General features: G+C 46.6%; 7 protein-coding genes across 7 annotated transcripts; 2 read left to right on the forward strand and 5 right to left on the reverse strand.

Moving 5' to 3' along the window:
* Positions 1 to 1,182: 1,182 nt before the first annotated feature.
* Positions 1,183 to 2,648, forward strand: N7516_005745 (25S rRNA (uracil2634-N3)-methyltransferase; the record flags this gene model as incomplete). Its single annotated transcript, XM_057218465.1, has 2 exons — positions 1,183 to 1,408; positions 1,657 to 2,648. The coding sequence occupies 2 exons, from the start codon at positions 1,183 to 1,185 to the stop codon at positions 2,646 to 2,648; spliced, it is 1,218 nt and encodes a 405-aa protein (XP_057072556.1).
* An 85-nt stretch (positions 2,649 to 2,733) lies between these two features.
* N7516_005746 (FYV10 family protein) lies at positions 2,734 to 4,122 on the reverse strand (the record flags this gene model as incomplete). Its single annotated transcript, XM_057218466.1, has 4 exons — positions 2,734 to 3,165; positions 3,218 to 3,412; positions 3,471 to 4,010; positions 4,069 to 4,122. 4 exons carry the CDS (start codon positions 4,120 to 4,122, stop codon positions 2,734 to 2,736), a joined length of 1,221 nt encoding a protein of 406 aa, XP_057072557.1.
* Positions 4,123 to 4,619: 497 nt separating this feature from the next.
* Positions 4,620 to 5,123, reverse strand: N7516_005747 (uncharacterized protein; the record flags this gene model as incomplete). The annotated part of the gene is made up of 1 exon (XM_057218467.1): positions 4,620 to 5,123. The coding sequence occupies one exon, from the start codon at positions 5,121 to 5,123 to the stop codon at positions 4,620 to 4,622; it is 504 nt and encodes a 167-aa protein (XP_057072558.1).
* Positions 5,124 to 7,467: 2,344 nt separating this feature from the next.
* cbf5 (pseudouridine synthase CBF5) lies at positions 7,468 to 9,148 on the reverse strand (the record flags this gene model as incomplete). Its single annotated transcript, XM_057218468.1, has 5 exons — positions 7,468 to 7,764; positions 7,820 to 8,046; positions 8,128 to 8,759; positions 8,827 to 8,983; positions 9,040 to 9,148. The coding sequence occupies 5 exons, from the start codon at positions 9,146 to 9,148 to the stop codon at positions 7,468 to 7,470; spliced, it is 1,422 nt and encodes a 473-aa protein (XP_057072559.1).
* A 434-nt stretch (positions 9,149 to 9,582) lies between these two features.
* On the reverse strand, positions 9,583 to 10,885 carry N7516_005749 (uncharacterized protein; the record flags this gene model as incomplete). Its single annotated transcript, XM_057218469.1, has 5 exons — positions 9,583 to 10,010; positions 10,064 to 10,106; positions 10,472 to 10,557; positions 10,616 to 10,794; positions 10,851 to 10,885. 5 exons carry the CDS (start codon positions 10,883 to 10,885, stop codon positions 9,583 to 9,585), a joined length of 771 nt encoding a protein of 256 aa, XP_057072560.1.
* Positions 10,886 to 11,327: 442 nt separating this feature from the next.
* On the reverse strand, positions 11,328 to 11,561 carry N7516_005750 (uncharacterized protein; the record flags this gene model as incomplete). The annotated part of the gene is given in 3 exon segments (XM_057218470.1): positions 11,328 to 11,357; positions 11,377 to 11,517; positions 11,550 to 11,561. The coding sequence occupies 3 exon segments, from the start codon at positions 11,559 to 11,561 to the stop codon at positions 11,328 to 11,330; spliced, it is 183 nt and encodes a 60-aa protein (XP_057072561.1).
* Positions 11,562 to 13,245: 1,684 nt separating this feature from the next.
* Positions 13,246 to 14,566, forward strand: N7516_005751 (FPP/GGPP synthase family protein; the record flags this gene model as incomplete). Its single annotated transcript, XM_057218471.1, has 4 exons — positions 13,246 to 13,503; positions 13,573 to 13,727; positions 13,784 to 14,110; positions 14,182 to 14,566. 4 exons carry the CDS (start codon positions 13,246 to 13,248, stop codon positions 14,564 to 14,566), a joined length of 1,125 nt encoding a protein of 374 aa, XP_057072562.1.
* Positions 14,567 to 15,378: the final 812 nt, after the last annotated feature.

Raw genomic sequence — 15,378 nt, forward strand, 5'->3', positions numbered from 1 at the left:
ACGGTATGATTTAGTAATTCTCCCCTTGTTTTGACATGCGGCTATAGCATCTATCCTTGTCTGTTTTTGTTTCGATGTATATAGCTATGCCGCGATCTGTTCTTTTCTCTAATAGAACGTGTCTTTCGATAACTAATATGATTTATTCTTCCGGTTAACTCTTGCAGGTCTGGGAGTCGTTGCGTAGTTTTAATCTTCTGTCGCGAGTTATGAAGACAGGGAAAGGAAATCGAAGTCCCTTTGCGTGAATTGCGTGGATTGCGAGGAATCTTGAACCATTTCCTACGACCACGAAAGATACTCGGTAAGACACAATCTCCCTTCATATCTAGGATATCATTGTGTGGATCACACACTAAGCAGATAGCCAGAGCCAGAATCGAAGGGGATGATGTAGCGGCAATGGACTGTGGGCTACCCATATCCAAAGCATACCTTTTCCACGTTAGACTGGGTGACCTCCTGAAGAGAAGATAGTCAGGCTGATCACGATGTCCAGTCAGCGAGAGCGTCTCAAGTGGTGCTGGTCATGCAATCTCGATGGTGCCGGACATGTGCTTATTGTTGGTCAGGGATCAGGAAACTGCATTTGGTTGGTTCTTTCCCACTTATGCTTGATTGTTTGTACAAGCGGTATGGTATTATAGACTATTCGGGGCGTACTGGTCAATATCATTTCCCTCGTTTAGTGGGCTTGCACTGGTAGAGGCAATGGCGAGGTTAAGCGCTGGAAGAAATTCTGCTTGTCTTTGCGAGTATTCGATCGGGACCAAGAGGATCTTTAAGATGTACATGGCTACCCTTGTCAAATACAACGTTAGGCTGCTGCACTTAACTTACTGCATGGCCCCTCCTTAGTCTGTCTCTGCTTAGATATCTTCGACTCCGTTTCTAGTGTTTCCACATGAACCTCAGATTATTTTCTACTCCACACTTCATTTCAAATCGATCCCAAAAGAGATAAATCCAAGCCCAAACTAACAAGTGAGAGGAACTTGGAAAAAGTAGAATAAAGAGAAGTGAAGACGAGGACGTTATATACTTCGGATATTGGATTATCCGGGTCGATTTTCTTCCGCATCATCTTCCAGCCGCAGACACCAGCGGTGATAGCTCCGTACTCATTTCATACAATTTCATACAACTTTTTGAAAGAGAACTCGTTTCTTTTTCCCTTCAGCCATGCCTCGCAACAATAAAAAAGCCAAGAGTGCCCCTCCACCACGTCCTCGCGGACCAGGCAAACCATCTGGCCCATCTTCTAACCCTGCCAAGGGACAGCAGCGTGGCAATGGGCAAAAGCAGGGTAATGGCAATGCCAATGCACCTAAGAAAGCTTCTATCCAAGCAAACCAGAGACCTATCGTGCCGTTTTTGAGGAAGGATCGCATCCTCTTGATTGGTGAAGGTGAGCTTTTTCTTCTGTTTTAATTGACATACTTGCTCTGCGTTCTTCACTTTATGCAAGAATTGTGTTGCGATCAATATCTATGCATATCTTTTCTCGTGGATTTCACGCCTGGAGCTGTATTTCCACTTTGATATATACGAGATTGAACCAACATGCATTCTTGTATAAAAACGAGAACATGCAACATCCTTCAACCCCGATTTACCTATTATATCTAGAAAAGCATACACTCTAACACTCACTAGGTGACTTCTCATTCGCTCGTTCCTTGGCAAAGCAATACAAATGCCGCAATCTATGCGCCACATGCTACGATTCCAAGGAAGCACTGTACAACAAGTACCCGCAAGCACCTCAGAACATCTCAGATATGCTGAGCGGATCATCAAAGCCAAAAGTAGAAAGCAATGAGCCGGAAGAGAAACCAGAAGAGAGCAAATCCGAAGACCAAGACTCAACCAACCCCAGTCCTAGTCCCAACCAGCAAACTCCCAAAGCCATCTTCTCCGTGGACGCCCGAAAACTCGGCACTCCAGCAGGCGGCGGCAAGGAAATCCGCACGGGATTCACCCGACGCGAGCGCAAGAGACCAGCCTGGTATCAGCAGAACGAGCCAGCGGGACCACCGTACCAGCCCGGCGGGCCGTGGGATGTGATCTGTTTCAATTTCCCGCATGTGGGCGGACTCTCTACGGACGTGAACCGACAGGTTCGTGCGAATCAGGAGCTGCTAGTTGCGTTCTTTAAGGCTTGTGTTCCTCTTGTTTCGAAGCCGCCGCCGCTTATGGATGCTGATGATGATGAGTGGGTGTATGCTGATGGGGAGGAGAGTGACGAAGAGGAAGACGAGGATGAGGATGAGGATGATGAAGGAGGAGAGGGAGAGGAGCTCGGGAAAGATGATGATACTACCGGGAAGGGATTCCGTGTTGGGCCTGGTCAGATTCTTGTGACTCTGTTTGAGGGGGAGCCGTATACGCTTTGGAATATTAGGGATTTGGCGAGACATGCGGGACTGGTTGTTGTGACTAGTTTCCGGTTTCCTTGGACTTCTTATGAGGGGTATTCACATGCGAGAACGGCGGGACATATTGAAGGGAAGGATGGGGAGCGTGGAGGATGGAAGGGGGAGGATCGGGAGGCTCGGATGTATGTCTTTGAAGTGAAGCAGAAGGAGCCGACCAAAAAGGGAGGGAAGAAAAGGAGCAGAGATGATGATTCTAGTGATAGCGAGTAAGGGCTGAAATGTATACTATCATGGTCAAAAATATAACTGTATAAAATGAGCTTAGCTTAGCTTGTTTTCATCCTTCTGCCCAAGTTCACATTATGTACACTTTCTTCATCTCGCTCTCTTGGAAAACCTGTCCTGTTGTTGGGTCTTTGATGTGGCCTGATTCCACTGATCCCATCTTCCTACTGATCTCGATTAGTCTTTGCTTTCCGTAGACTCGGCCGTTTGGTAGAACTATTGGGTCGCTCTCCACATAACTCTTTGAGTGGTGGGCGTATGGCATTTTGCGTGCAAGCTCATTCAGTTCAGTTGAGCAGATAGGACACACAGATGTCGATGTTGACTGTGAGTTTGAGCTGGATGATGTAAATGCTGAATGGCATAGAGGTGTTTTAAGAGCGGAGAGTCCTGCAGAAAGTGCAATATGTAATAATGGTTGTGATGGCAATGAAAGTAGCTCATGGTGAGTCTGAATGAAAAGTCGTGCGAGATACTTCCAGCGACTTAGCGCAAAAAGAGACTGTAATGCATCAGTAAAAGCTCTGCTGATCAAAAATAAGAGTTTGGCGTACTTTGTAAGGCTCGGCTCTTGTGTCTTGTGTGAAAACCAGTAATCCTGCGGCGCGCATAATCTCAGGATTCTGAGATTGATGGTTGGGTATAAGGTATTTCTTTGCATGGATTATTGCCTCAATCTTCTTCGACTTGTCTTGTGTCCTGACCATCTCGATATATTGCTGCAACCGGAGTTCGAATTCAAGATTATGCTTCATAGATGTTAAGTTAGCTGGGTTTCAAGGACAGCATAAATCGGTTTCGACGTACCTGGCTCTTCTTCAGTGCAGCCTTATTCTCTCCACACCACTGCAATGCCTCCTTGGTTTCCCCGCGCCGCAAGCTATCCACAACCCGTTGGCACTGGGTGAATACACCTAGATCCACGAGATCCTCCACCCCCTTATCCTGGGCCAGCTGCTTTGCACTTTCAGAGTAACCTGAGCGCAGCATGTGGTCAATGAGTAAGCGGTCCAGCCGTACCCTTGACCACTGGTCATACTTCACATCGGCTAGACTCGGGATCTTGTGTAGGGCCTCCAAGTGCTGAATGCGCTTGCGAGATTGGTTGTGAATTTTCTTTTCTTCTTCCTGCAGACTTTCCATTTTCCTTTTGAGACCTTGCATTCTGGATATCATTGCGTCGAGTGCAGCGAGGGTTTGATCGGGCGTTTGGGTGTTGGAGAGTGATGCGGATGCGGTCTCCTTGAGTGCGGGGATAACATATTCCTTTTCTCGTTCGACGGCTCGTTGTACGGTTTTAAAGTTTCTGCGGACAAGTTCATGTGGTAGTCGAAGGAGTGGTTGGTCCTGTGTAAGCACGTCGATTAGGACCCGCTTCATCATGGAGGTGCGGAGTAATTGTTACCAGGATGATGTGACTCTCTGGGTTGAGCTTGGTGGATGTCAGCTCTGCTGCCATGTTGAAGTCTGTTTGACTCCTCTACTCAAGTCCGAAGGATAATAGTCGAGGATTACGGTCTAGACATGAAGTGGAGGGGAGGGTAATGCGGAGAGAACGTCCAGTCCAGTCACGAGATCCACATCGAGGACAAGCATTGACCGCCTCCATTTGCGGTTATGCCTACAACATACATTTATACCTACAACATGCATACACTTCTAGTATCAAATTTAACCTTAAAGTGCAGGGAGATTAATCTATCGTTGATAAATGGGCTAGTTTTTTTTTTGGATATCTCAAAAGTCCAGGTAGACGCTCAAGTTGTTTCCCTACGTGGATCTAAGATCAGAGTAGATTTCTGACGTCGAAGTGCATGGTGCAATGTGAGGTTGAACATGTTAAATGTCATTTTTGCTTCACGTATTGCTTTGAATAAATATATATACCAAGCCAACCAAACGGAACCGAACCGAACCGAACCGAAAACAGCATATAAGCCCATTCTTCTTCAGTACTTATCCATGCACCGTCGTTTCAATCCTACCAACCCGCCGATGTAGATCAACAAATTCCTCCAGTAGCACGGGCTGCTCAGGCTGCTCAGGCACCGTAGGCCGAGCATTTTGCAAGGCTTCTATACCCCGCGCAAGTCTGTCTGTAGTCTCCTTAGTCTGTTGGTCTTTCAGGGCCGTATAGAAGGCAACGCCGAGAGAAAGTAGGAACGACGCAACCGCACAGACTGTGTTGATCGTAGTGGTTTTCTTGGTAAACGTAGCAGACGGAGTGCTGGAGTCACCAGACACATATGACCTGAAAAGCAGTGGTTGTCTATCGACCTCCCCCGGGAGTCTATCCTTGGCCTCCTCCTCTGGGGTCTTCTTCGGCCGGTATTTTTTGACCAGGAAGGCCAAGTACGCCACGAACCAGCAACCGGCATACCTGCCTTCCTCGAGTTGCGCTCGGATCACCTCCAGCAGTCTGTTGCGAACGTTGTTCAAAATTGGCTTGATGAGTTCCATTGCCGCATTGGTGATCCAGGTAGCTGGGGTGAAATAAACCCCACTCTCCTTGCCCTTTTTTGGAGGTCATGACATACCGGAGAAGAAACCGCTCTTCTCGCACAGAGCGTACCACGGCGAGAGTGTCTTGTCGTACCCCTTATGGGAGTCGGGGTTGGGGGCCGTGAGGAAGAAGAGTTATAGTGTCATGTCATGCACTATTTATATCGGAACTGGTCTATCTGAGCGTAATGCTTAGATATAATGGCGTTTTGACCTAGTGTGTAACTCGCCATTCCAGGGGCAGGTTGTAACATATAACTAGACCATATTACCGTCAGTTCTGCGCATTGCCAATTTTCTTCCTAATTTCGATTCAATTTCGATGCAGTTCAGATTTAATTCACTTTAGAATTCCCTACACCTATATAGTGAATCCTATATTAAACTTTCTTCCGTGTAAGAAGGGAGTAAGATCTGATTGTTATATACGATAATACGCCTAGGCATACTACTAAAGAGACTCTTGATTTCTTGATAGAACAGCCTACCTTTTTACCTGATTTAAACCCTATCAAGGAGATATAGAACTAGATGAAGAATTATACTGAGAGAAAGTATAGGGATCAGCACTTTCCTTTATCGAAGCCTCGTGGTAATCCCATCTAACAACCAACAACAGCGACTGCCTTCCTTTCAACTCCCTATCCCTTAAAAGAACCAGCTTGATTTACGAGGTGTATACCAGAGCCCTTCTAACTCAGTTTATACATAACCTTTTTGTATCGTCCATTTTTGAGATAGGAAAGATTGCAGTCCCGCAAGGCTGCTAACGACCGAGGCGACGCATTTTCAAAAAAGACTCGGGGAGTGTTTTTCACATTCCATGGGCTCCGTCTCACTTTGCTAGTGTGGAGAGGGTACGTTAACCCGGCATGCCGTTTCCAACGGGGATCATCTGGAGATAGACCATCGCCGAGGTTGAACCACGTTGTGATTATCAGAGCCAACTCGGTGCCGTATTCGCACATTTCAATACGGAAATCGGTATGGCAATGGTCACACTTGTAGGTGGACATAGGAGCTTTAAGCCTTCACAACGGGGTTTATTAAGCCGGCAAGCTTTTCCCGATGAATGTGCTGGCAAATAAACATAGTCAAGGGAGATTCTCCTATTTTCTCAGGTTGCGCTCTTGGGTTACAATCCATTAGATATTGCTTATGACCCGAAACAGACATTATTTCTTGAGTCCTTAGAACAAGACCCGGAGGCTTGCAACAAATCTGTGCATCAATCGAGAAAAGGGTGTTTTTTTCAGGGCTGGCGGACGGTCTGAGGTGGTGTTGAACTTGAGTGTAGCATATGGCCTCTGTGCTAATTCCAAATTGCGGGCCATGGTAGAATCCCTTCATGGCAAGCTGAAGGTGTAAGAAGCTAATTATGTACCGGGCCTGACGCGACGAAATCGCTAGTTCCAACGTTGGCCTCCATTTTGAGAAGCATGAAAGAGGCCCAGCTTTACTCTCGAAGATCGAGCGGGGACCAAAGTCTTGCGAGGCATCATACTTGTGAAGAAGGTGACAAGTATAGCAAATAAAGTAGCTTGGTAGATCTCGTTCTAGGCGCTTCAAAAGGGGAAGTTTGTCTATTCCTGATGGCAGCATGGAATGATTCCGATGGTGAAACGTATCAAAGAGTCGATTATTGCAGAGGGAAATGCAGATCGCATCAACCAGAGGGAGGAAATCGGCTATTGACAGCAATAGCTCAACGGGTAGTCCAGCTAGCGTGTTGTGTTTGGGGATCTCAAAGAGTTGAGTATCATTTCTCCACAATCCGGATACTAATGAAGAGAAAAGTCCGGGGAGCGATGGCATATTGGCAGTTAGGGATATTAATGAGTGTGGAGGGGGAAGAAGATATTTGATGATTGCGGCCTTTCCCCTTTGCCGAGTCCATTCCAAAGTTCTACCTAGAAGAGGGTTTTTCTCATGGTGTTATGCGCATACCTAGGAAGTAGTGATCACTGAGCGGTCACTGAGCGGTCACACGACCATCCTGCCATGATGCCTCATAAAGACAAGAAAGTCTTATCCCGTGTATATAGCTACATATATATTCCCGAAGTCTAGCCAATATACTTGGATATAAACCCCAAAAATAACATTATGGACAAAGCAAAGCGCTGCATGTACGTAGTCCACTTGCTAACGTTACTCAGATTTAAAAGAATGGTAGATTCAACAGATAGGCAGCCTTCAATATGAAACTCTGGAATAGAACAAATTTCCCTTTTGACCCAAGACTCCGGAAATAGCAAAATATGGTACAGGAAAGGGACCTGACGGCCTTCCTGGAGTGCATCTAGTCGCTGTCATCGCTATCATCCTGCTTGGACTTCCGGCGCTCCTTCTTCTCCTTCTTCTCCTTCTTCTTCTTCTTGCGCTCGGCCTTCTCCTCGGCTGTCTCGCTGTCGCGCTTGCGCTTCTTGTCTTCGACCTCCTCCTTCACGGGCTCGGCGGACTCCGCCTTGGGGGTCTCGGTCTCGGTCTTAGTCTCAGTGGCGGGGGCAACAGCGGAGGTTCCGGTGACGGGAAGGTTGAAGTCCTTGTACTCGCTCTTCCACTGAGCGGGAGTAGCCTCGTTGGTGCGGCCGAATTTCTGAGAGAAAAAAGTTAGTAAGCTGTACGAAAGCAAAGGCAGTTCAGCCACTTACATCGAGAGTTCCGGCGGTCTTCATCTTCTTCTTCTCAAGGGCAGTAGGTCCCAAGCCCCAGCGGCGGGGGTAGAGGTCACGCTCCATGATGCAACGCTTGACCTTGGCAACAACGCCGTGGTCGCAGGTGGTGAGCTCGACAGTGGACATCTGAGCGATACCAATGGCGATAGCCTCACCCTTGGTGGTCATGAGGACAACCTCCTCGTGGCACTCAATACCGGCCTCTGAAGGAAAAAAGTTAGTGATGGCCCAGAAATAAAAAATAAAAATAAAAATAAAAACTCAGGGGGAAGATGTTCACATACCGTAGCGGAGAAGACCAGGAATCATGAGCTTGGCACCGTAGCAGACGGCGTTGACAGCGCTGTCCTTGACGACAATACGCTTGTAGCCGGTGAGGAGAGACTCCAGAGGGCTGATGACCTTGCGGAGGTAAGACTCATCGCGGTTGTTGTCGTAAACCCACTGGGCGTCCATAACATCGTGCAGAGTGACCATACTAGAGTCCTCGGCCATGGCTCCAGAGCGAACACGGCGAAGTTCCTGCATGTGGGCACCGACACCGAGGAGGAGACCCAGGTGGACACAGAGGGTACGGATGTAGGTACCAGCCTCACAGCTGACCCAGAAGACACCGAGGTGGCGCTCGTTGTCGAACTCGTAGTTCTTGCTCTCGTGGATGGTACGGATACGGAGCTGACGCTTGACGGCAGAGATCAGAGGGGGACGCTGGAAGAGCGCACCGGTCAAGGTCTCCAGAGCGCGGACAAACTGGGCCTCGCCACCGGGGATCTTGTCGTGGAGACGGATCACACAGACATACTCCTTACCGGCACCCTGCTGGGACTTGACCAGGCGGGTGGCACGGTCAATGCAGACAATCAAACATCCGGTAACCTTGGGATCAAGGGTACCACTGTGACCAGTCTTCTCGGATCTACAGAGGGTAAGATGGTTAGCAAAAGTGCGAAACCATTGAGGGGATTTGATGGATTTTAATTTACCTGAGGATCCGCTTCATCCAAGCCACGACTTCATGGCTGGAAGGGTTGGAGGGCTTGTCAAGGTTGATGACACCGGAGCTGATGTATGACTTCAAGTCACGGCTCAAGGGAGAGGAGCCAGCAGGGATAGGGGTGAAGTGACCGGTCCGAACGAGCACTACAGAAAAAGTCAATGTCGGCTGGTCAAGCGTGGAGTTTTAAGGACAAGCGTACGCTTCTCATAGTTCTTAAGCAGAAGCGGCCAATCCGATGTATCAACGGAAGGAACGGACGCTTCAGGCTTGATGGCGTAGTCCATCTCCGAGGTCTTGACGACTGCCATTTTGTTGGTTGTCGTTGAAGGATGCGCGGTGAAAACCCCGAAAATTTGTCGAAGGAAATTTTGCGAGTGCGGCAGCTCCAGCGCCCGAAGTGGTTTAGCGCCTGGAGAAGGAACCACGTGATTTGGAGTTCTCGACTTTTTTACGCCTCCGGTTCCAAGGACTTCCAATTTTAAGACGTTTTGCTAATATTATAGATTATTGGAAGAAATAATCTAATTGATCTAATAAAAGATTTTCAATGACAATTAACTACTGGGGTTCAAGAAATCTGTATTTGTGGACAGATACATGCCCAAAACCGTGTTCTTGTCAATTATCACTATTAACTAACTAGTTATCACTATCTGTCACAAGTCCATGTAGACACAATAAACGCCGGAACGTCTGTTACATGCAGGGCCACAACATACGTAGAGCCTGTATGGCTCTCGATCTAACCGAGTCTCCGGCCAGCGCCTCTGCCGTTCCAAGAACCCGAAGAGGTCCAGCTGCCCCAGGATGATCCTGACGTTGACGCCGACGAGGGTTGCTCAGCTGGCCGTGGTGCGCGGCTCGCCGTTCCATATCCTCGGTATCCGCTATTGGGGTCATGTTGGGTAAAGTATCTCTCCACGAAGCCGGGGACTGTGATGAAATTTCTTCCACCACCGAAAGTCGGATAGATGCGTGTGAGGAAATCATAAGTATGGGCAGCGACAATGCCCGTGATATCTATCATCACGCTATACCACCCGTTCGTCACCATGCCGACGAGAAGCATTGCGTATGGCAGGAATACCACCGGGATGTCAACGACCCAGAATCTCGTCTTCGTTCCTCGGTTCGTCTGGGAGAACGTGTAGACGAAAGCCATGATCAAGGCTGGTTTCAAGTCAGTGTCTGCGTGAGAATGGAACCAATTACGGCAAGCTTACGGGACAAGAGGAAAGGCGCTCCCAGATAACCACCTGCAGTGAGCTTAGGAAAGTTAGCAAATTTGGAAGAGATGTGTTGGACTACCAGGATGAAAAGTAAAATAGGATGTGGATGGTATTGGAAAAGAATAGATGATGTATATAGAAATGTAGGGCACCTCCGATACCGACGCGATATGAAATCACGCCAGTGAGCTCGAAAGAAATCCCACCATGCCCACACCTGCACAACACCTGAATTTTGCGAATTATGATGGTGTTGCACAGATGCAGGGGTGCTCTCCCTCGCCTTCAGGAACCGAATTCAGCTAGATTTCGAAGCTGGGCGGGCAGTTATAGCGAGGGATTGGATATGAACGCGAATGCAGGAAACAAAAAAAAAGAAGCAGACTCTATTGAGCCACTTACCATGATGTTGAAAGCTACGAATAGGAGATAGATGAAGAACTCTCCAGGGGCCATGCTCTTTTCTGCAGCACTGCCGTAGTGGTACACTATCGGTACATTAGCACTCTGATCAGGCTAGGCCAATGTGATACCGAGGCATCATACTGAGGTAGAGATCAAAGACGAAAGAAAATTGTGGTCCGGTTAGTAGAAATGGTGTGACCAGCCGGTAGATCTGCGGCGGCCACGAGAATATCATGCTCGGCAGGAATGGCGCCCAATAGAAGCTCAGTAAGCCGCTATACATCAAAGCGGATTGAACCAGAGTCAAGGCTGTAAGGGTCCTGAATAACAAGTCAGTAATGAGAGCTTGAGGCTCGGCGAATAGGGACGTGCATACCTAATGACCGGGGGAGCCGCCCAGAAGACATCCATCTTGAGAAAGAATAAGATGCAAAATGGTTAATTGATCACAGGCTTAGATCATTACAGCCGCTCACAGAATAGCCAAATTACTGTGTGGTTGAAGAAAGAAAGAGAAGGACAGGTGGAAAGAAAAAAGGTGTGCAAAGCTAGCTTCGGGGAGAGTTTCTCCGGGGTCCGTTGATTATGTAATACGTAATATGGGTCCATCCACATTCCATCTGTTTCGACAACTCACACTGCTAGCTATTAGTTAGTTACTTGTTTCTAGTAACTAGTTAACTAGTTATGGCTCAATAGTTAGTATATAAACCGGAACAACTTGTGATAGATGGTCTGTGCCTAAAAGGATGTGCTATGCATGTTGTATGACCTAAGGGTTCAGGCATCAACCTTGGTTCTAGTCTCAGATCCCCTAGCCCTAATTCCTCTTCCCTCAATGGACTCCATTTCATCAGATCCGCATTTCCTGAACACCACCGGCCTTTAAATTACTTGCTTACCTTGGATCCAATATCTGCAAACATCCGATTCTCATCCTTATCAATCTCGAGCCAGCTTTGTTCGACGACCTCGCGATGTTTAGAACTGCGGATCTTGAAGACCGCCTTGGTAGGAGGGGCCACAGAAGGGAAAGTTCCTCCCTTTGAGGCAATGTTAAGCAATTCAGCCTTACGATCAAAGCCATCGATAAACAACACGTACTATTTCCAAACTTGGACCATGACTCAGATGAGGATGACTGCGTAGTTCGTTGGCATACTGTTGAACTCCCATGCATGCATGCATGATTGTTTGCTGCAGACTGAGCCTTTTGAGATTTGTTTGCTATTTGTTGTTTGCTACAATGAGCAATGTTCAGATGGGTTGCAGGGTATATAAACCCCTGCATTATTAGTTTTAGCAATTAAGAATCTTTCTCTTGCTTTTTCCCCACACACAGTAGTAATCTACCATAGATTGCTCATCACATACTCCCCTGAAAGCACCAACTTCTGGCCACTGGAAGTGATGACATAGAAGGCCTGGGCAACCTGTAATAGCACGGTATATTAGCCTGGCAATGACCATTTATCCACCCTCGATTGGGCAGCTTTCACTATGTCAGCCCCATGATGGGCAAATTGGCGTTGGGATCCAATGTGAAAGAATTCGCCGGATGTTCTCCCATCTACAAATGGGACCTTCTCGGACCTCCGAGGCCCAAGCACCCAGAATAACAAGAAAGCAGATAAGGTAAACAATGCCAAAACACCCGGACTAAAATCATTCAAGTATAGCCAATGATCGATCGTTTTTATTAAGGTCATCGTCGTCTTGGTGAAATTGTTCGGATTCAGAGGTTGAGTGTTGTGAGATGGGATCAGAACGAAGGAAAGGGAGAAAGAAAGGAAAGAAAAGATTTATATTGTAGAATGAAACACAGACGCATTTTAAAAAACACTTCTCCAGTTACTCAATGTATGTATCTGGATATACCAATCTATAGCCTCAAAAAATCCCATTCCAATGTCGACACTAGTCAGTCTACGAATGTATAGGGGCGTTCTGCCTAGGTACAGTTCTTCGCATTGCTTCCATTGCCGACTGTCCTCTTCAAATTTGAGGGAATTAAGATCTAATCAGTCATATGCAAAGCTATCACAATAAATGTTTTGCAGTGATAATGCAATAGTAGCCACGCACGCATCTGTGTATCTAGAATTGGCCCATCTGGGGAGCACAAGGTCTAGACACAAATACATGCAGTCATATCAGATATTTCTTTTTGAAATATTCGAGGCAGTTCAACTTGGATGCAAATTGTTTCTGTTTTATTCGTTCTAGTCTAGAAAAGGGTGGCAATCTTATACTCAGCCACTTTGCATGTAAATGAGTTACTATTTTAGGAAATATGGTAACAGTTGGCTGAGGAATATGAAGATATTCATCTCAAAATAATTCAATATTGTTCACCCACGTATTTACTGTCAATCTTCACGTTAATTACACTCTTGACTAGAATTCTGTCTGACTAGGTTTTATGAAGATCCTGCCTTCTTACGTCGATAAGTGAAGAAATATGGCTGCATCTTACATCTTCATGCACCTATGACATGTGTGTAGGTACATTGTACACATGAAGTACTCCGTATGCACTTGCTCCGTTGACTCCGTACGGTTATCACGATCAGCTTGGGGAAACTGGGTCATGCTCGATGATCAATATTGTTATCGCTGGTTTATTGATGTTTTGTTTTGCTTTGCTTTTTTAAGTAAAAAAACCAGGATCAGGAAATCAGGAATTTGGCTTACCTGACGAGAAACAGATGATATGAATTATCTAAAACAACCCTGTTGTCTTGGATTATTGTCACAAAACCACCGATATCATGGAAGCAACCCTACCACCTCGAGCAATGGCGGCTTTGTTTGAACTAAACATGTTTACAGCCTTACAGGATCCGCACAAACACAATTGGACCCCGACGTCGAGTCCCCCTGCCCTGGACGAGAAACAGTTATCTAAGAACGGGTTGGACTCAACCGTGGAGGAAGTCTCACCAATTGAGATAGCGCCCAACTTTGCTACGATCAAGATGCCGCCCGAGATTGCTATGGTCAATCATCCCGCGGGGGACAATGAAAGCGTGTGTCAACCCAAAGCTGGGTTTCTGTGATAGTCACCAAAACTAACCTTTACCCACCCTCTTGATCAGATCATTGCTGCTCCCATCGACTATCTTCTGGCGTGTTCTGGGAAAAACTTCCGAAACAAACTTATAGGTAGTTTCAATCAATGGCTTCAAGTTCCCGAGGAGAGCCTCAAAGTCATTACCTCTGTAATTGAGCTCTTGCACACTGCATCTTTATTGTATGTTTGGTCTACTCTTTGCCTTCCATTCCTGATTATCTGCTAATGGTATACAGAATTGATGACATCCAAGATATGTCTCTCTTGCGACGAGGCCGTCCTGTCGCTCATCGGATCTTTGGGGTTGCTCAAACTATCAATTCGGCCAACTACGCCTATTTCTTGGCCCAACAGCGACTCTATGCCCTCAATAGCCCCAAGGCACTTGAGATCTTCACCGAAGAACTGCTCAATTTGCATCGGGGCCAAGGGATGGACCTGTTCTGGCGGGACTCGCTCAATTGTCCTACCGAAGAGCAGTATTTAGAGATGGTGTCGAATAAGACCGGAGGTCTTTTCCGTCTCGCTATCCGATTGTTGCAACTGGAGAGTGAGAGTGAGAAGTACGTTTTTCTTTTTCTGGCTGCCTTTCATTTTCATTTTGTGGCTAACAAATGATATCGTACCTTTTCAGGAACCTTGTTCCCATCGTTCATCTACTAGGAATCATCTTCCAGATCAAAGATGACTATCTTAATCTCTGGTCTGAAGCCTATACCGAGAACAAGGGTTTCTGCGAGGACATTACGGAGGGCAAATTCTCCTTCCCCATCATCCACAGCATTCAATCGGATGGTGGAAATATGCAACTACTACATATTCTCAAACAACGCACCACAGACAACGACGTCAAGCTCTTCGCCCGCAAGTATATGGAATCCACCGGGAGTGCTCGGTATTGCAAGCAGCAAATTTCCATCTATATGAAAGCTGCGAGGACGATTGTAGCAGAATTGGGGCAGGAGTTAGGCGAGTCTGCAGAGTTGAACGCGGTGTTAGATTACTTGGAATTTCAGTAGGAGAACCCAGTGTTTGGGGGAATTTCTTTCGGTTTGAACTTCTGTTTTGAAATGAGATACGTAGTTATCTAAACCATGGCTCTTCTTTTGACCACTTTGTCCCACCCTTCGGGCCATAACCCGTACAAATGTTGCCGGGCCGAGTGAGCTTGATCGCCAGATGATGCAGATGATCTACACCGATCTACTCGAGGTGGTCTACATGAGAGCATCATGGTTTAACGTAACATTACTTTTCTTCAGCCTCACACTGGCCAGTACTGAGGAGATTGCCAACAGTGTGATATTTTTGCTAGGTGATCAGTCGACCTATGTTACTGGGGAATTTCTAGGGGCTGGTGGTAGATTCCCATGATTTCCAATACGGTCTGTCCGCTTTTCTCTCTCTCTTATACATGTTATATCCAGGGAATTGATAAACCTTTCCCTGCCTGGAATTTAAGATTCTGCTATGGTTTCTAGAGAAATATACGTTTTGGTCAGAGAACATCGTACATTCTGCCTGGCTTAGTGTTTTGTATGGTACGGAGTATACGAAGCGAGATAGTTATATCCTAGCTATTAATGATAGTATCGCGGTTACTCCACACCACAGTTTATTTAACTACATGCATCTTATAATAACCTTAGCTAAGTAGTTCCAGGGTTAACACGATTACAACTATTAATATCTCATCATACATTCTGGCTTGCCAAGAATGTTGAACTCCGACGAAATCAATATTAGCGCTGTCAATGCAGTTCAACACATGCATCACCAGTTTCTGCATACAACTTGCATCATATTATATTACAGAAAGGTATTTCAATTT

This window comes from Penicillium verrucosum (genome assembly GCF_028828655.1).
Source record: "Penicillium verrucosum strain IBT 35672 chromosome Unknown utg000002l_segment0_segment0, whole genome shotgun sequence".
Taxonomy (NCBI): domain Eukaryota; kingdom Fungi; phylum Ascomycota; class Eurotiomycetes; order Eurotiales; family Aspergillaceae; genus Penicillium; species Penicillium verrucosum.